Raw genomic sequence first — 20,476 nt, 5'->3', positions numbered from 1 at the left:
ATAATTTGTGTGCAAAAAAGCCCCAAAATACTGACTTTATTCAACAATTTCTTCTCTTCCGTGTCCCCACTGCACATTCACGAGAGTACCATGGCACAAGGATTTACTTCGCTGTGACAAGTCACAGTCATTTACTTTCGTTTCTGAATGAATCAGCCATTTGAACTAATTGGTTGAATGAATGACTCACTCATTAAGACAGTGACTTGCGCCCTCTGTTGGTGAAAATCATTACACGATTGCTCTGGTAACCCACAGAATATGTTGGTCAGGATTTTTTTGCTATGTATTTGTAAGTTGTTTTAACCCTTTGACGCGTACAATCACACCGGTGTGATTAGAATGTTCAGTGTCACGTCATCAACTGCTGAATTCAAATCTGCTTTAGCACTTTTACTGGCGCTGAGACAGATCAGACTCGCTGAGCGCTTATCATATTATCACAACTATTCAATGTTTTCAACCATATAATGCTTATTTTAGGTTCCAGACATTTAAATACACATAAGTAGGCTACTAGCAAAACCAAAAATGTATAGTTTGTAAAATACACACTAATGTCTATGGAAACGGCAATAATGATCATTACAAATATGTGACGACATGTTTTATTGATATCATATACACAATGTAGGTAACAATAAAGTTGACTATTCTTCTCCCAGTTCACCGGAGACTTACTTTAACGTGTTTCGGGAGGAGAGGATGAATTTACGTGTTGTAAATCCCACAGCTCGGATTCAGCGCGAACAAACATGGCGGCGCCCATCACCCGGTATAGATCAACTAACACGGTCATTATAAAAGTGTTTAAACTACCAAATACATTTACTTGCACATATTTCAGAATCGGAATATCAGATATCTCATAATATAGTGAGCATGTTTGTGAATATTTTGAATAAAGAAAAAATGAAATAAAAGCGATCCATATGTCATACAGCGCTTTTGTGGCTGCAGTGTGTCACGACAAGCATGACGCGTCACCATGGAAACAATAAGGCGTTCACGAGTTCACACTTACATATATTTAGCACGAGTAACGTAGCCCGAACCCAGAGTACCCCCAAAAGCAATTGAGTGTTGGACAGCCGCCAGACTAAGATCCCCCCCCCAAATACGCAATAGAGATCTGGCGGTAGCTGGTATCGAGGAGTAGCCTGGATGTCAGGCCGGGGGAGCCTACGAGCTCTGAGGGAGCGGTTTGGCATGCATGGGTAGGTCCCACCGGCCGCTGGTGTGAACTGCGTGGTTTGGGGCGACCGGTCAGGGAGGGCTCGAACCGAAGCTCAACGGTGTGCTCATCACATTGGGACGGGTGAGCCCTGCCCGCCGATAGAGCAGCAGGGTGGTTAAGGCCCTGACCAGGAGGACCCGAGTTGCCTGCAGTCGGATAGATCACGGAGTCGGCGTACGAGCCCTACTGGCCGTCAGCCCCTGCTGATCAGAGAACAGAGGGCGGAAACTTGCAGAGAGAACCCATGAAGCCTCCGACTAGAGCACAATACTCCGTCGTCGGACGAGCGGGCAGCACATACAGGAGCCCACAGGGAGACCAACGTCTGGCACGAGATCAAGACTACGATGTCAGACGGATAGCTTCGCCGGCGGGTTGGGAGATGAGAAAACCCAGAACTGGGAGGGCTCTCGCAGCATCCGATGGGAGATTGAGACTCAGGAGATCGAACGGGTAAGCCTCGCCAGGCGGGGGGAAAAGGTGTGAGGATAGAAGAGACAGGTGGACGGTGTTCGGCAGGCGGACGAGACCCATGGCGACTGATGGCTAGGCCTCGTCGCCCGTCGGACGGAAAAATAGGTGGGTGGCCAAGACAGACACCGACGCTCTACGGGAGGCCAATACTCACCGAGTCAAACGGGTCAGTCTCACCGACCGTAGGATGAAACGGTAAGTCGTCTGGCTGGGAGGCTCTCGCCGACACCCGACGGGGGCACAATACCCACTGTGTCGGACCGGTAAGCGTCGCCAGCGTGGGACTTGAAAAGGTAAGGTTGTCTGGCCGGGAATGCGCTCACCGGCGTCCGATGGGAGATCAAGACTCACTGTGTCAAACAGGTAAAGACGGAAAGGTAAAGTTTAGTCGGGACGCTTAGCCGTCATCCAACTGGTGAAGCGTGCTCACCTGTTTGAAGGGCCAGTGGCGCTGACGTAGGAGGAAAAAAGACGAGGTTGTCCGGCCGGGAGGCTCTCGTGACATCCGACGGGAGATCAATACTCGCGAGTCGGATGGTTAAGCCTCGCCGGTGGCGGACTGAAAACTAAGATTGCTTGACCGACCGAGTATGTAGCGTTCAACGGGGGTTTGATATTGTGGCGCGAGCAGAAGGAAAAGGTAAGATTGTCTGGCTGGGAGGCTCTTGCCGACGTCCGACGGGAGATCAAGACTCACCGTGTTGGACGGGTAAGCCTTGCCGAGCGTAGGACTTGAAAAGGTAAGGTTGTCTGGCTGGGAGTGTTCTCGCCGGCGTCCGTTAGAAGATGGGGGCTCACGGAGTCGGACAAGTAAGACAGAAATGTAAAGTTGTGTGGTCGGGAGGCTTCGCCGACATCCGTCTGGAGATGGACACTCGCAGCATGGATGGGTAAGTCTCGCCGGCCGCAGGATGGAAAAAAGGTGAGTTTGTCTGGCTGGGAGGCTCTTGCTGACGCCCGACGGGAGCACAATACCCACTGTGTCGGACGGGTAATCGTCGCCAGCGTGGGACTTGAAAATGTAAGGTTGTTTGGCCAGGAATGCGCTCCCTGGCGTCCGGCGGGAGATCAGGGCTCACAGTGTCGGACAGGTAAAGACAGAAAAGTAAAGTTAGGTGGCCGGGAGGCACTCACCGTCATCTGACTGGAGATGGAAGCTCGCAGCCTGGTTGGGTAAGACTCTCCGGCCGCAGGGTGGAAAAGGTAAGTTGTCTAGCTGGGAGGCTCTGCCAGTGTTCGGCAAGATGTGAAGATTCACGGTGTCAGATAGGTGAGCCTCGCCAAGCGTGGACTTGAAAAGGTAAGTTTTTTCAAAATGTCTGGAAGGCTCGTACCAATTTTTTTAAATTTATTTATTTTTTAATATTTTTATTTTATTTATTTATTTTTGAATAGAGGTTCGAGGGGGGGATTTGACTTGAGAATTCTAAGGCGGAGATGCTCGAGAACGGCCTGGTAAGGTTGGATGGAGAAAAGAGTTTGCAAATGTAAATTAAATTACCTTTCTTAACTTGGTCTGTCTTGTTTGATCAAAATGAAATGGTTTCACTATCGAGAACTGATAGGTCTGAGATGGTGGGGTTGATGTCCAGATCGAATTTAGAGGAGACCCAGAAGGCTAGAGTGAATATGGCGTCCGACGGGAGATCAATATTATGGCATCGGACGGGCGTTCTGCACTTGCGGTATCGGACGTGTGAGTTTCACCTATAGTCAGACGGAAACGCAAGGTTTGCTCGACTGGGAAGCTCTCACGCATCTAATGCGAGTTCACTACCCGCAGTGTCAGATGGGTGAGCCTCACCGTTAGTCGACAGAGAAAGGTATTGCTCCACCGGGAGCGCTCTTACAGCGTTTGACCGGGAGTTCAATACTCAGAATAATAGTCGTCTAATAGGGTAGATGCTATGAGGATTGCTTGCGTGATTGTAAGACAATCCAATAGCGGTGCCTGATAATACGTCCGAAAATCTTGGTGCTGCTTGCGTCCAAAGGTTAAGCGTACAATGAAATGGGATTCCCTGTGCTAACGGACCCCGAATAAGTGCCATGAATCTGGATGGATAGGCATGGCTTGGAAGCTGAGGTGATGTCGACTTTTCCAGCCAGGTGCTAAGACCCATGATTTGTCATATGGATTACATGATCATTGTCCTACTATTGAGAGAGAATTCATTGAGGTGGTTTATACTTGAAACGGGTAGTTATGTAGAGCTGACAAATCGGTTAGAAGGTTTCTTACCCCAGAATTTCCTAGCAGCCACTCCAATGGGCTAATGATGAGACAGTGGTCGACGAAAGATCTGATCATGAACCCTCGTTTAATTGCGGTGACAAAAAGATCGTGCAAATCCGCTTGTTTAACGTTACCCTCCGAGAAGACAGTGCGTCGGAATTAATCAGCGTTTGGCTTATGTTTAAATACGATCCATTTCCCGATCGGAGGAATTGTTGGCGCGGATGAAATCCGTGCAGCTGAATAATAAGAGCATGGAAGTGACGCCGGTGGAAGAGAGCGTGTGGCTGGTTGAGCTGAGAGCAGCGGCCGCAACGAAGCCTGGAGCTCGGCGGCCGTGTCTGGGGCAGAAAGACCGATCCTGAGGCCGGCAGATTGGCCGGAGGATCCGAAAGAAGTCGGGTCTGTGAAGTAATGGCAAAAGGTGCAGACAGGATGCTGTTTAGCCGTCAAATGAATGGAGGCATGTCAGCTGTATTTATACCCGTGTGTTGATTAGCTTGATGGCGTACCACTTGTGTCTAATTAGGCTAAGTATCTGACGTGCTCCTCCCGAACTTTGTTAATGAAACATCATACAAGTTCTAAAATAATGGTCGCCTAAAAAACAACTCACGCTGGGGGCTCAGCTAGAATATTTTAAACTCACGTGTGAAAGGGTTAAATGTTCTGTCAAATGATAACATTTATGGGGACAACTCGAGTCCAAAGCCAAAACACCCAAAAACCACCCTAAGTGAGTCTACACAAGTGGGTGGGGCCTATAGTGTGATGTATAACTATTCGTCAATGTCTTGGTCTGGAGGCGGTCATATGCGAATGTATTTGCCCATGTGATGTCACAAATCCCCAACATCCAAACATGCCATTTTCAGAGCTTGCTTAAATGAACACTTTGTTTATAATGTGGACATTTTAAGCTGTGAAACTTGAAGGATGTTTTAATGGTACAAAGACTTCAAAGATCAAGGCAAATTTGATTTCTCATGTCATGACTGCTTTAAAATGTCCACCTCATGATAAAAAAAAACCAAAAAAAAAAACTTGCCAATCAATCGCTTAACAGTACGAGCATTGCATCAAAAGCAAATAGAGCCCATTATAATCACTGATGCCTACACTGGATACAGTGAGCAGAAGCCAGTTCAATTTCTTTAAAATTCACAGTGCAACAGAGAGTTTGCAAAGAAACGTTTGTTGAAAGAGCCAGCTGTATTGGACCTGATAGCAGCTGCATCATAAAACTTAAGTAAACAACTTTATAATGCTCTGTCTGTTAATGATGATGTCTTTATATGGATATTTTTTCAAAACTTACTCAAAAAAGTGAAAGCGAGGGGGCATTATCTCTCTTTCCTATGCAGTGGCATTAGCCAATCATAACAGTGCTGTTTACTGACAAGTCTTAAATTGTGTGTGTGTGTATTGAAAGGCAGATAAAATATTTATGATTCAGTTATTGATAGCATTTTTGTAAGTTTGATCACTGATAAAGCATCGTGCATTACTGTAGTGCTTAGTCTTATTATATGCTCCACTTTCCCTTCATATGCTTATCTAAATATTGGTGTGGTATGGTTAAAAACAACAACCACAAGCACATGCATACAGAGCAGCATGCAAGATTGAATAAACAAATGCACGTTAAATTAAGAATGATCATCCTGCCAAGTTCAAATTTCTGAATTATCATCTGTAAATGTGTCAATTTTCATGTGTCAAAGTAAATTTTTGGAGAATTTACTCTAGCTATGTTTCCATCTATCTAGTTTTATGCGCCTTTTGGTATATTGCATAAAAAAACGATTGATGGAAACGCCAAGATGCGCATAAATTCTAAAAATGTGCATTAAAAAAAAAAAAAAAAAACTTATGCGCACATTTGAGTAGGATGAACTTTTTATCCGATAAGAAAAAATGCGCATAAACTACGATGGAAACACATTTACCGAATAAATGCCTCCATGCGCATCGAAAAAGTGACTTCGCGCTATCAGACGGGATAACGTGACTAACCAGTAGACCGATCTCATTCACAGCATCTGAAAGGTTGTTTTGGTCATTCTGAAATGCCTGAGGAAAGTCTGTCAAAGTATTTCTGTATAATTGTCTTGCATGACAACTGCATCCCAAACAAGGTTATTTTCGTAAACGAAGACTAAAACTAAGACGAAAACGATTGATGAAAAAAATTTCGGAAACTGAAATAAAATTAAAATTTCAAAATAATTGAAAAACTTAAACGAAACCAAACTAACAACAGTTATTGGAAAAACTAACTGAAATAAAATAATTATAAAAAATAAATAATTGTTTTCGGAATCTCTCACCCCTTGGTGGAAAAATCTATGAGCTGTGTGGCGGTTTAGGGAAATACCTGTAAATGGCGCATCATGGAGTTATCTGTCGGAGAGACGCAAAGCAGTTTATGGGTGCTTTCACACTAGCACTTTTGGTGCGCACCCGGGTTCGATTGACGTCAGAGTTCGGTTCATTTGGATGATGTAAACACTATCTTCCGAACTCGGGTGCGCACCCATGAAACGCACCAGAGTCCGCTTAAAAAGGGTGGTCTGGGGTATGGTTCATGTGAAATCTGGTACGGTTCGCTGCTGATGTGAACGCAATCGTACCAAATCGCGGAAGTAACTTGAATGGAATAGTATTCATAAAATAATATGAACGCAGTCCCACGGGGGCAGGGGGAGCAAACAAACTCTGGTTCAGACCAGGCAATCAAACCAAGTGTGAAAGCACCCTATGGCTGCGTTTACACTGCAAGTCTTAATGCACAGATCCGATCTTTTAACCATGTCCGATTTTTTTGGCCCATCTATTTACATTCATGTTAGACACGACTGGTATCCGATATCTGTGTTTACATTAATTCTTACCCAAAAGGATTGTCTGCAGTGATCGCTTTACTATGCACGTGGTAGACCCTCGGGCTTTAAATAGCCATGCTATTAAAATTATTTATATAATTCACGTCGAATGGCCATTATTATTTGCCAGCATGGACAACTGCTGTCATGGATATTTTGCTGCTTGGATAAAGACCGGAAAATAAGGGTAATTTTAATTTGTTAGACTATTTTATCTACAGGTAGAATTCTTTAGTGAAATAGAGATGATATTTATTAAAATGTATTCGAATGAATTAATGAAAGACAGAGAAAACAAACGAACGCATGCACCCACGTGCGAGCGAGCAAGTGATTGTGAAGCTTTGCGAACAAGCTTCTCGGTTTAATTACAAGAACTGCTAAGTTATCACCTCATTGCTGAGAAATATAATGTAGCTTTTAGCTGTTGTATTTTCAAACTTCACGGGGCAGGGGTTGAAAACCAGCTCCTGAATGTGCAATTTCTTACCTAGGCTATATAAGTCAAGTCAAGTCACCTTTATTTATATAGCGCTTTTAACAATACAGATTGTGTCAAAGCACTTAACAGTATCAAATTGGAGGATAGAGTGTCAGTAATGTATAATGATAAGATTAAACACTCAATTTTCAGTTAAAGGCATTTCATTATTGAATTCAGATGTCATTGTCTAGCTCAGTTTAGTTTAAATAGTATCTGTGCAACCAAATCGGCGATAATCGCTAGAAATTAAGTGTCCCCAACTGAGCAAGCCAGAGGCGACAGCGGCAAGGAACCAAAACTCTCTCTGTGACAGAATGGAGAAAAAAACCTTGGGAGAAACCAGGCTCAGTCCTCCTCTGACCAGACGAAACCCACAGTTCAAAAGTTTATATTTATATTTTGTTGCAATTTCTAACAATAATAGTATTATGTAGTTAGGTATTTTATTATATAAAGTTTCCATCTCAATAAAATGCGAGCACATACAGCACGTCGGCATTAAAACGCCATTAAAAATAAAATCGTGAGCAAATGTGTTGCCCTCGCATTGGGAGTTCTGTGGAGAATCAGATATGCGAGTTTAGACGTAGGTCAGATGTCTAAACTAAACTATCATTAAAACAATTAAGCAGCAGTTGATCTCTTTCTGAAGCAGAAAAGTAAAGGAAGTAGAAAATTAGTTATTTTAGCAAATTAGTTTCAATAAAATGTTTTTGGACTAAAGGTCCTTGCACACACAGTCTGAAATTTCCGTCATCCTTTCCTATCAAAATGCTTGTTACGGATGCGAAAACGCAGAAAATTGAACCTGATCTAAATTGTTTTTATGACGGACAAAAGTTTCAGAGGCAGTGTGTAAACGTGATTGACACAACGTGAGGTCGTATTTATTTTTTAACGTGCAAAAAATTCAAAGTGTGACTCAATGTGCAATGACCTTAAAAGTTTTGAGTTTTAAAAATAAAAATAAATTTTTTATAGTATAATGACCTCATATGTGTCAAAGGATCAAGTGAAATAAGATTCCTCAATGCATGACTCCTTTAAAAAAAATCTGATGAATCAAATCAGTAAAAAAAAAAAAAAGCTTGCTACTTGATTTTAAAGAAAGGTTCACCTGAGATTTGACCACAACGCCTCTTACTTGGCAAAAAATAGATGTGGTTTCTTTAAAGTTGAACTCTGAACTCTGAGTTTATTTTTTTCCATGCCATTCCACTGTGTGGGAAAAAAAGGAAAAGCTGATGTCATGAGTAATTGTGCAGTGATTGCCATGGTAACAGCAAGAGGCAGAAAGAGATGTGGGGGGTGTTCGCCCATCCTCAGCTCATCAACAGGGCTCTAACACACACTCGTAATGCGCTGCAGAACCAATACTTTGTATTTTCACGACTTCTGTCATAAAGGGATGTTTGAATGTAATATACAAGAGGAACAGTGTTTCGCTTTGTGTCTGTGTTACAGAAAGAGACAAAGCAACAATGAGGTGATGCTTGTTGCAGTAAAATACTTGAATAAAAAGCATTCCATAATATAAAAAGCAAAAACATCCCTTATATTTTAATCAGAGGTTTTTGTTGTAACAAGCCACAACTACAGCAAAGGACATCGCATTTTATTAATTGCTTGTTACTATTTTTACAACGTTGCACCCAGGCAGCCCCGCACACACACAGGGTTTATTCAACCCAAGTGAAGCACCATGGTAGTCATGAATATATAAGGTATGTGTCGCTCTCTTAAGCTGCAAACAGAGAAAGCACTGTGATTGGCTGTGTTTCAGAATTGATTGTGTTGAGCTACACCCCTTGTTCACACTCAGTGTGGACAGAATTACTGCTCGTCACGCACTAGGTTAGGACACGGGTTACAGCATCTAAACATGAAATATCATACACGTCTCTTACATATTTCTCATTTATACTCGTGTAGGAAATGGTGATTTGGGGAATGTGGATGTGTGCGATGAAAGCCACGCTTTGCCCTCTCCTGCGACAGGCTTGTGAAAGCACCCCCATCCAGTCTGCTCCCACTCTTTTGTGCTGCTTTCGACGACTCCTCTTACATAACAAGGATCCAGCTCTTACCAGTTCTGCTGCATGGCTGGCACCGAGGCTTCATCATGCAAGCCTGTGCTTTTATAACTAAAACCAAAATTGGCCTGACATATCAATTCAAAAATAAATTATTGCGTGATTTGAACAGCTTATTTGTAATATGAAGAATTATATGGGCAACCTGGTGTGGTGTGAAAATTTTCACTTTTTCACTGGTGATTGTTTAAAGTCACTGCATAATCATGACAAAGTAACATGAGCAGTTTTTAAAAAAAAATTAAATTAGAATTTTACGATTTACAGCAAAACAAGAAAGACGATTTCAGCTGTCAAATAATGCTAAAAATGCAAATTCACTCTCTGACAGTAGGTGGCGCCTATGGAATAGCAGCAATATAGTGTTTCCTTGGTTATCTCAAAGCAGGTGTACACAGAGATAAGATTAAATAAAAATGCCGTCAAAACTTTTCTGAAGACAGCCAGTTCCCTTTATATAAACATCACCTCCAATTCAGTATTTAGAAATTTCCTCTAATATTTTGAGCATCGCAAACAGTAATGTTGCTCTGCTGGGTACAGTATTTTCTCTGCTAGCGCATCGCTTTGCATTTGTCCTGTTTGTCTGTCCCTATTATCATCCTGTTTACACAGTCCCTAATATTTCCACGCAATTGACATTTTGGGAAATGATCACAGTGCAAGTCCAGAACAGAGATTGTCCAGAGGTTGTGGCTGCTTTACTAAGTTACTACCCATATTAAAAGACTACAATTCCCGCTAATCTTTGACCTATCAAAACATTGATCACATTTTATTTTAAGGCCCAATTCTCACTATTAACAAACCATTAACTATGACTTTTGCCTCAAACTCCTAACTTTCTGCTTATTAATAGTTAATAAGGTAGTTGTTAAGTTTAGATATTGGGTAGGATTAGGGATGAAGAATATGGTCATACAGAATGTGCTTTATACGTACTAATAAACAGCCAATATGTTAATAATAGGCATGCTAATAAACATCCAGTTAATAGGGGTGAAAAAAAATAATTTTTTTTTTTTTTAAATCGGACGCCAAGTATCAATCTTTTATTACACTATTTGGTAAAATAATAAAACCAATTTCTTTACAGTCTACTAGATGGTGGTGTTGAGGTTTTCTTTTTTCTGGTGAGGTCAGCTGGGTCACCTTCAGCATGCAGTAAGCTAGTAAAATAAAGATGGCGGTATCACAGAAAGTTATCAGGAATCCCCCCCGCGTTTAAATCGGATGTAAGACCGTTTTATTTATTTTAAATTTAACAGTAATTTACTTTCAAATGCCCCAATTTCTGAAGGGTCTGCACAACCAAGTTTAAGTTGCATTGTTCAAAATACTTGTAGTAGCACTGCATACCTGTTTACATTTAATTAAGGTGGGCTTGATTAATCTGTAATACAAATAATTGAGTTTGTCAGGTGCATACAACATTTATGACAGGTTTTCATGAAAGTGTTGGTCAGTTTGCCTGCTTGACAATCCTATATTGCACTGCAGCAATAAAATTGAAGTGAGATAAACAAACTGATAAAAAAATTAAAAAACATTTTTTTTAGTTAAAACAGATGTTGGCAAAGTTTTCCTTTGGGGACATAATTTGAAGTTGGAAAAAGGTAATAAATTGCAATATATTTAAAATCGTGATAATATCGTATCGTGGGGCCTCTGGTCATTCCCACCCCTACTACACTGTAAAAAAAAAAAAAAAGGTTGAGCCACCTTAAAATTTTAAGGCAACCAGCTTCAGCAGATTTTTGCGTTTACTCAACTTATTTTTGTGGGAGATTCTCAAATTTTTGTTGTATAAACTTAAAAACGACAAGTTGAGAAAACTCAAAAATCTGCTGAAGCTGGTTGCCTTAAAATTTTAAGGTGGCTCAACCTTTTTTTCTTTACAGTGTAGTTAATAGTGAGAATTGGTCCCTATACTAATGTGTTACCAAATCATTAAATTGTCCAGTTGCTAAAATAGCTCTCTTACATATTTTAGTAACTCAGTTTGTACTTAACTTGTCAAATATTGCAAAAATGGGCAGGAATTATTTGGCCCTTTCAAAGCTTCATTTAGACCAGTGGTCTGATTCAGGTCATCAGCTCATTAGTAAAGGCTCAAAGACCTGAAATGGGTGTTTCAGACAAAGGAGGCATACTAAATGTCTAGTGCTGGAGGATCCAGGAACGTGGTTGGGAAGCAATGATCTAGACCAATGGCAGATTTAGGTTTGAGCGTCAAAAAATCTGGAATGGCGTTTTGCACAGTTAGCTTTCTATTGCTCATTTGCAGGTCACATCGATTATATTGTCACTCTGTGGATCAATTAACCTTGTGAGTTAAGCCCAGTTTACACCAACAGCAGCAAAGCACCACGATCTCATTGACTTTCACTGAAGTGCTGGCGAATTCAGCGAACGGATGTTGGGGTGTCCAGCAATACAGCAAAATTTAGAAAAATGGGAGTGAAGTCATTGGAGTCATGAACAACTACATAAGTGTTTGGACTTAATAATTAGTGTGTTAAGATGATATGTTGATTCTGCACTAAAAGTCATAAAAAGTCTAATATTGAAGCGAGATTCCTAAATCCTTTTAATGACACAAAGTTTGTCTTGATTAACTAAGACTATCATGGTAACAGTATGTCTATGATAGTTGTGTGGGTTATAAATCGCAATATAAGGTTATAGTCATTAGTAAGAAGAACATGCAAAAAATATCATGTGAGAAAAATACATACTGTATTGGCTAATGAATAAATACAACTTTTTTTCATATACAGTTTTAAAGAGATTTTCTTTCTGGTTTGTGCGAAATCATTACGAATAATATAAAATCAGTCTACATCACTTCTTTTTTGATACTTTTGAGTCTTATTTTGTATAAATTTTCAGTTTTAAATGTTAAAATGATTGATGTGTTTTTCCAAATATGTGAATATAGCCTAAATAACAGCAGAATGGTGCTTTTTTTTGTTGTTGTCGTTGACAGAGGATTGTTTGGGATGGGAGGCGCTGAAAGGGGGTTCGCCCTGGATGCTAAAGCTAGAACCCCGACTGATCCAGACTACTACAGCAGATATAATGTGATCATTCCATCAGTTCATCCAGTTCTTGGAGAGTTAAGTTTGCTAAGTAAGCTCGACCCTACAGCAGCATGCCAAATCTTCAAAATGCAGGACTCGAGACACTAGAAACATGGCTGATCAAATGAAATGCACGATGAGAAAGAAAACCCCTGTTAGAAATCAAACAAGCTTTTCAATGGTTGGGCATGAATGTTTTCCGCTCCTGTTAATTAAACATGCCACTGGTTTCAATGCATTGACATATGCTAATTAATTTGATTAATAATATTTCAAATCTTCCCTTTCTGCATTTGCTCAGATCCGATTTTTCTCCTTTTAAAGAACGTCAAATAACATTATGTTGCATTAAGCAGTATTATAAAACTGCTTTTTGCATACATTTTTAATCAATGCAGAGAACTAAAACCATTATTATATTAATGGCATGTAATGATTTTGACTGAAAATTAATTTGCTCACATTCACATAACGAGGCATCTAATAAATGACCAATGAATCCAGCAAGAGTAATGTTTGCATGCATTTTTTCCAAATATAAATATACACACACAGAGAGAGGGAGAGGAAAGAGAGAATGAAAATAAACATCTGATAACAGCTGGCAGAAAACAGCAGATCTCTCCTGTAGATTTGAGTATATCTGATATGTGCACGTACCTTTATCGATTAAAGCATCCGATATGGTCGACGGTCGCGTGAAAAATGTCACATTTCTGCTCCTGCAGTTGATTTTCACGGCGAAGGCTCGCGCAGTTCTTAAAAACGGTTCTTTGATTTTCTCCCTAAATCTTTCGTTTAGTCGGGAGTTAGTAAACGAGGCCAAACATCAACAATAAAAAGCGCTGAGGACAAAAACCGTGACAAAATGCGGATTCCCTCTTTAAGCACTGCTGCTCCGCGCTCTTGTTCATCAGATATGACAGAGAAATAAAATATCAGGCGTCCTCAACAAACCAAAACACACACCGAACACATTTGGCGTTTATCGTCTTTCATCTGTGCGCCGCAGAAGCTTGGTCTTCATGGGTAAATGTTGTAACGCGCTGCGTTTCTTCTTTCAATGCATCTGCTGCTGCGTTCCCTCTGGCTTTACACGCGCGTTCTCAGCTGTTTGATTCGATCCATCAGCGCATCACAAGCCCCGCCCCCCGCTGTCATTCACCACCCCATCCCTCACAAACAAGCCCTGCTCTTCACCATGTACGGAATCCCCTCCAACCCCCATCCCATTGTCTGTGTTTACAAAGCTTTTTTTTATTTTAAATATGCTAGATTTAAAAAGACAACCACTTGGATGAAGAGAATGTAGAAAATAACGACAAAGAGAGCAAAACATATTATACACAGCAAATATTTAAAGGTATTTCGGACGTTTAGCTAGGGCAGATTCTGGGTCGTAGCAGTAGATTATGATTAATCTATTGCAAATTTTACTTATTTTTATTTTTTTGCTGACAACAGGATGATGTAGTTTTGGCAGAGGTACAGTGTCCTTGCATAATTCAGCCAGAGAGGGGCACAGTGATATTTAGTAAGTAAATAACACCAGAGAAAACATTTCTATGAAATATAAAGATTTGTATAATAAATTAACAATATCCTGAAAAGTTTGTGTTGTCATAAAGAAAAATAATTTAAAAAAACACTTACATATTCAGATCCCCCCTAAGAGATAGGAGCATAACTCGTTCTAACATGTTTTGACATAAACACATTCGCAAAAACAATGTTCAATAATTAATCTTTCTATGTCACAAAAAGAGCGTTTTTTTCTTACTTTGAATTAAAAAATGTAGTTGTAACACTGTAACGTTGCCAGATATGAATTATTTAGAAGTTACATGAATGTAATAGACCTTAGTCAGGGTAGCGATATGTTTAAATGTTGACGGAATAAAAACAAGGCTACATAATAAAAACAAAACAACGTACCGAAAGTTCAGATGGCAAAACGTCTTACTACCAAGAAAAAAAATAAAATAAATTTCAATAGACATAAACTCCACTAAACAGTTTTAAAAGTTGTGAAGTTCTATCCTTCGTAGACTTCATCTGCCTTAAATTAATCTATTCAACTAACCTGATTAAAGGGATAGTTCACCCAAAAATGAAAATTCCGTCATTAATTACTCACCCTCATGTCGTTCCAAACCCGTAAGACCTTCGTTCATCTTCGGAACACAAATTAAGATATTTTTGATGAAATCCAAGAGCTTAGAATACTACCACGATCAAGGCTCAGAAATATTGCAAGGACATCGTTAAAATAATCCATGTGACAACAGTGGTTCAACCGTTCCTACGTTTCACATTGCAGTTGCGTTGCTGTCTATGCAGGGTCAGAGAGCTCTCAGATTTCATCAAAAATATCTTAATTTGTGTTCTGAAGATGAACGAAGGTCTTACGAGTTTGGAACGACATGAGGGTGAGTAATTAATGATGGAATTTTCATTTTTGGGTGAACTATCCCTTTAAGGTCTGTTGCAGGATGTTTTAAACACAAATATGCTGGGCACACACACAATTTTTGCCCTGATTTTCAGTTGCTAAACGTTTTGTGAAATTTACAACAAATGATCAAAATTGGAGGCAAATTGGTGCTTGTTCCTGCGAGCGACAATCACGACATGTCACTGATTCCCGTGAGATTTTTGGCAAGCTAAATATCTGGACCTGTCTTCGACTCACAGTCCTGCAGTGTGAAATGTGTTTTGACTGGAAATGACATCAGCGATGACCTACAGCCAATGAGAGAGTAGAAACAGGGCAAGGGAACGTTCAGGGGAGGAGTCACATACCTACAGCCAATGAGAGAGCGAGATACAGGGCAAGTAAACATTTGGGAGAGGAGTCATAAACCTACAGCCAATGAGAGAGCGAGATACATGGCAAGGGAATGTTCAGGGAGGAGTCATAATAGATCTGCAAGCAACCATCTCTCCTTATTATTCTTTATATAGCGTACAGGCAACTTGTATCACAAGCTTCTTCTAACAGGCAGAAATCCAGTCTCACACAAGAACTCCTGTATCACGAGTGATCTTACATTATTTCCTGCAGCACTTCTTGCATGTGTTTGGTTGAGAAATGTAGTTTGTAGACAAGGCAGAGTTGTTGGCGATTCTTCCTATTAAAAAGTTATGTAATGTGTGGCCCCCTGTCGCTGATTCGTCGTGTAGTGTGCACACAACAGCAACTAGATGGTTCCCCTGACAGTCATGCAGTGTGAGAAGAGCAGCAATCTGACAAATGTGTGAACCCAGCTTTAACCTAGGTAAGTCAAGACAATACCCGACAAACTGGAGAAAAGCAGGGCTAGATATACACAGTTACTAGGACCTAAACTACAAATGAACAATCACAAACCATGAAACATAAACAGTAACTAAGAGGAGAAAATAGAAGCAATGTAACCATGTAAATTAGGAGTCTATGATACATTAAAATAAGAGTCTTTACACAGTATGGAACACAAAAACACGAAGGATGGAGGACCAGGGTGGAGACAGGGGATCAAAAGCCATTGGGACAGACGCCACCTGTGGAGCTGAAGGCATGGAGGACCCTGGTGGAAACAAAAGGTTGGAGGCCAAGGTAAAGCTGAAGTCTCAGAAATTCATGGCAAGGCTGGAGGAATCAACAGACCGTGATGGAGCCAGAAGGATAAGGAGGAGTCAAAGGTCAATCATGTGTGCACACTCAAGCTCAATCTCACAACTGACCAGGAGCTCCAGGACAGGAACAGACTCTGGGATGAAGTCTGGGGCTGAATCAGTAATGTTTAGATCTTTCTCCACCTTCCCAACAGTCAAGGAGATCAGGTTAGCTGTAATGCCAGCTTCACAAACTCACAGAAAGTCCCTGGAGGATGATCGATGGTCAGCATTGATTTTAATGGCTCATTCGATCCAGCCCTATACAATGAAACAAGCCTACTGTCTGGATAATGTGTTTGATATGCTAGATCTAAAAACTCACACGTGTGGTCACTGAGGGGTCGATCCCTCTCGCTGGGGAGGAGGACACAAACAGCCACTAGATCCATCAGTTCTGGTCAGTTATTCTGTAACACTGCAAGCGATAAAGAAGTTAAGTCTAACTGCAGGTTCATTCCAGGAAAATGAGTAGAAATAAGGAGAAAGAAGAAAGACAAAAACACTGAATACATGTGACATTAGAAGTGTTCCTACATTTAAAACAGTACAAAATGTAGGAAAAGACCAAACTAGGTTCTAGTTAACAATAAATAATGCTATCCACTGGAGATACAGCAATAGCACGTCACTGAAGCATCCTCATTAAACTTATATAAATATATTTAATAATACAGCATGTTAATAATTTATTATCCTGGCAGACAAACAGTGCAGAGAATTTGTTTCTCCAATAAAGGTCCAAATGAGGAAGTGATCTTATACTTTTGGCATCATTCATTTCCAAAGTGAATACCACGTCGTTACCTAGATTTGTGATTGTATGACAGAACAAGAGAGATGGGTCTAAATAACTTTATTTTTTTATTTTTTTGTGGGAAATAGCAATGCTACATATGCTGTCGTTTGAGCTTTACTTCTATAATGCTATAATGACAAATATAAACATAGACTGAGCTGGATTTTGTTTTGATTTTTGGTAAGAAGACATCAGCTAGGTTCTTATAAAGGCGTTCAACTACATTCATGCAGGAACTAATTCACTAAAGCAAAGACCTTCACTTCTCCCATGACCTTCAGGATCTGAGTTACTCTGTGGAATCAGCTGTAAAAGAGGATGAATGTAGGTGAGACTATTGAAGTTCGACATAAGATTATCCACACGTCAATGTATTTTTGCTGAAGTTGCCATATCTGTTATTTAGGATGAATATTACTTAGGATCTTGCTTTGATTCTTGATTCCACCATTACCACAAGACTGCTGAGAAACACCTTGTTATCTTCAAAAAGGTACATTTGGACATATCACTATATGTCTGGCTCAAAATATTGCCAGCTGTGATAATTATATGATGGAAAAGTAATGTAGAGAGAAGCAATCAGAGAACTGCCTTGGAGTGTTGCGTTTGTTTTATTTTTAGGCAAGGACTGAGAGAAAAACACCTTGACTCCTTTGAAGAGAGCAGACAGCCATAACTGCTTGCCATTTGGATAAAGAAAAGCATTTATGGATATAATTCTTGACAAGAAAACTACGTCATGCAAGTCAGTGAGTGGTCTTGGTGGCTATGATGAACTGTTTTTGAGATTGACACTGACGGAGTCCAAGAGTTGCTGAGCTCGGATCTAAATTTATGCATTGTTGGCAGTAAAAAAAAAAAATCTCACCACTTATTCATGGGATGTTGCCTGGCAAGTCACTTTTGTCTAAAATGTGGTCAGGCAGATTGCCAAAATATACCAAATTGCTCAGAATTTGGTATATTTTCAGGATTTGACAAACATTTGAAAAGAGTTCATGAACCAAGTAATGTAGTTCGGCACACCGTTACCCAAAAAGAACACACACCTCCCTTCTTATGTCCGGCCTCAAATTCGCAAACACACTTCGCAATAGTTTTTGCTTAACACAAAAGAAAATATCTGCAAATAGGACAAGAAAAATAATCTTGGTTTTCTTTTGAATTAAGATTATTTTTCTTACCCCACTGGCAGATATTTTTCACGTTTTAAGCAAAAAATATGAATTTATCTTAATTCAAAAATGTTTAAATGTTTGTATGAGAAAACAAGTCAAAAATACCAATAAAGAAAAAGATTTTTTGCAATGTAGCGGAGACTACAAAGTCATGCTACGAGGGTGAGAGACTGTAGAGAGCAAGCAGGGCAAGGTGACAGCTCCTTCTAGATTTTCCAGAGCTCCTGGAGGACGTTGAGGTTACCTGGATAGACAGACCATTCACCTGTGCAAGGGGATCTGCTCTTGATGTGGAGGGGATGGAGAAGGAGAGCCTTCTCTGCATGACTCCTATGGAGCCATTAGTTGCTGTGCATTTTCATCCTATGCACATGCCAGCTGCAAAACCAACGTTGCCATCTAAAGTGGACCAATTCCAGTCGTATATGATGGAGCCCGCTCACTCTCTCAGTCAGGGCTCTGAATGCGATCTCCATGCTGACCGTATATACCAAGCAGGGCTGCAGGACGAAGTGTCTACCACGCCAGGCATAGTGTGTTGTTACAGATCTCTCTCCATCTTCAGAGATTCAAGCTGCGGGCAAGGTCATGGCAAAAATGGTCATTTAATAGAGAGGGAACTGGCTTAACTAATCTTTCTGACAGTGAAAAGGAAGGCATACTGGATGCACAGTTGTTGTGGAGGGCAGTTTTGGCTTGTCTCTAAAATGGATGCAAAAGAGATAGAAGAGAAATGATTTGAATGCTTTGCAGCTCTGTTTGCCTAGAACGACAGACTGCACCCCCTCTACCACCTTGGCAGACCTTCTGACAAGCTATGGCTTACCCCCCACCCCTTACGCTGAGCAACCTGAAGGATGCTACAAGAATAAATGCACCCCACAAGAAAATTCTTGAAGTTTGCATTTTGTTGGTATAGCATATGAATATCTGGTTCTACCTTTCAGCCTTTCTCTCAGCCCAAGAACATTTGTATAATGTACAGAAGCGGCCCTAACTCCGGTGTTCTTCAGTCAGAGCACAAAGTGACTCGACTTGTTCAGACTTAAGCAGAAACTCATTGGGGGTTACAAAAATTTTTTTTTTTGCTTTTAGGACAGTATGTAGACAGAAAGCTAAGTGAGAGAGAGATCGGGATTGGGAAAGGTCCGCAAGCTGGGATTCGAACTCAGGACGCATGAAGCGCAACAGCGCCAACATAATCACCCTTTTTGGATTAGATTTGAGAGTGATGATTGGCTAAATTTTGTGTCATATATTAAATGTTTATATCTTGAACCAGCAATTGGCTAAACTGCTACATAGACCCGCCTCCTGTGGGTGATTTCTCTATCGCAGGGGTGTCAAACTCAGTTCCTGGAGGGCCAGAGCCCTGCAGAGTTTTGTTCCAACCCTGCTCCAACACAAACAATGTCATTTTTAAATAAGCCTGAAGGACTTGATAATCTGGATCATGCGTGTTTAATTAGGGTTGGAGCTCCGGCCCTCCAGGAACTGAGTTTGACACCTCTGCTCTATCAGCCCATAGCCAAACTTAAAGGGCACCTATTATGCAAAATCCACTTTTACATGGTGTTTGGACATAAATGTGTGTTGGCAGTGTATGAACACAACCACCCTACAAGGATAAAAATCCACCCACTCCTCATTTTTTAATCCCCTTTAAACCAAATCAGTGTCACTAGGCCTGCCGTTTTGATTCTCACGCAGTGTGACATCACATTGTGTACGGCCGGGCCACAGGGTTTGATTGACAGCTCTGCATTATTATAGTTTCCGCCCTCAGTGGTTACACTGTCCTCCATTTTCTCCGTGCTCGAGCAGCTGTAATGTCAATAATATCTCGTAAGCCAACCCCGTGGTTCTGTGTTTGGATGTAAGACTGAACATAAGAGTCTTCATTTTCTCCCAACATCCGAGCTGCTGAGTGGATGTGGATTACTTTCATTTTTCAGGGTAATGCGCCTCAAAATCTACCTAAAGACGTGTAGCTCCAGACTCCTTTGTGAATGTCATGTTATAGTGCTTAGCGTTTAAACTGTATTTGTGCGTGTGCATTATCGAAGTATTTGAATTGATCAGTGCCACACTTGTGAGATTAGTTCGCTGTTCGTTCGGTAGCAAGGTTGCGTGGCTCAGCGATGACAGGTCAGCGCGGCGCGAGCTCTGTAACATCGCGCTGTTTCGTCCCACTTTCAGTGCATTTGGCTTCCCATATGTACAGCTGAACAACGGTTCTCACCGCCCTCAGTTATGTTGCTTCTACCGGCTGTTTACTGCTGTAGATATGCAATGCAGAGAGAAGTATACGCGACGCCCTCTTCTGGAGACGGGGCGGGAATATTCA

At 40.9% G+C, this 20,476-nt stretch overlaps 1 protein-coding gene across 5 annotated transcripts in view; it reads right to left on the bottom strand.

Moving 5' to 3' along the window:
- gprc5ba (G protein-coupled receptor, class C, group 5, member Ba) overlaps positions 1 to 13,636 on the bottom strand; it is a 41,533-nt gene extending 27,897 nt beyond the window's left edge. For 2 of the 5 annotated variants that reach the window (XR_009270046.1, XM_058769736.1), the window contains exon 1: positions 13,462 to 13,636. Coding sequence is in view for 1 of the 5 variants with exons in the window: in XM_058769736.1 (XP_058625719.1) it covers positions 13,462 to 13,491 (30 nt within the window). In the remaining 4 variants the exon portion in view is untranslated. Of the gene's footprint in view, positions 1 to 13,152 lie in introns of all 5 variants that reach the window. The other 3 variants (XM_058769738.1, XM_058769737.1, XM_058769739.1) reach the window with 3 other exon arrangements.
- Positions 13,637 to 20,476: the final 6,840 nt, after the last annotated feature.

The sequence above is a fragment of the Onychostoma macrolepis genome, chromosome 03 (genome assembly GCF_012432095.1).
Source record: "Onychostoma macrolepis isolate SWU-2019 chromosome 03, ASM1243209v1, whole genome shotgun sequence".
NCBI classification, from domain to species: domain Eukaryota; kingdom Metazoa; phylum Chordata; class Actinopteri; order Cypriniformes; family Cyprinidae; genus Onychostoma; species Onychostoma macrolepis.
Note: the sequence above shows the minus strand (reverse complement) of the source record. Positions and strands in the feature narration are given on the sequence as shown.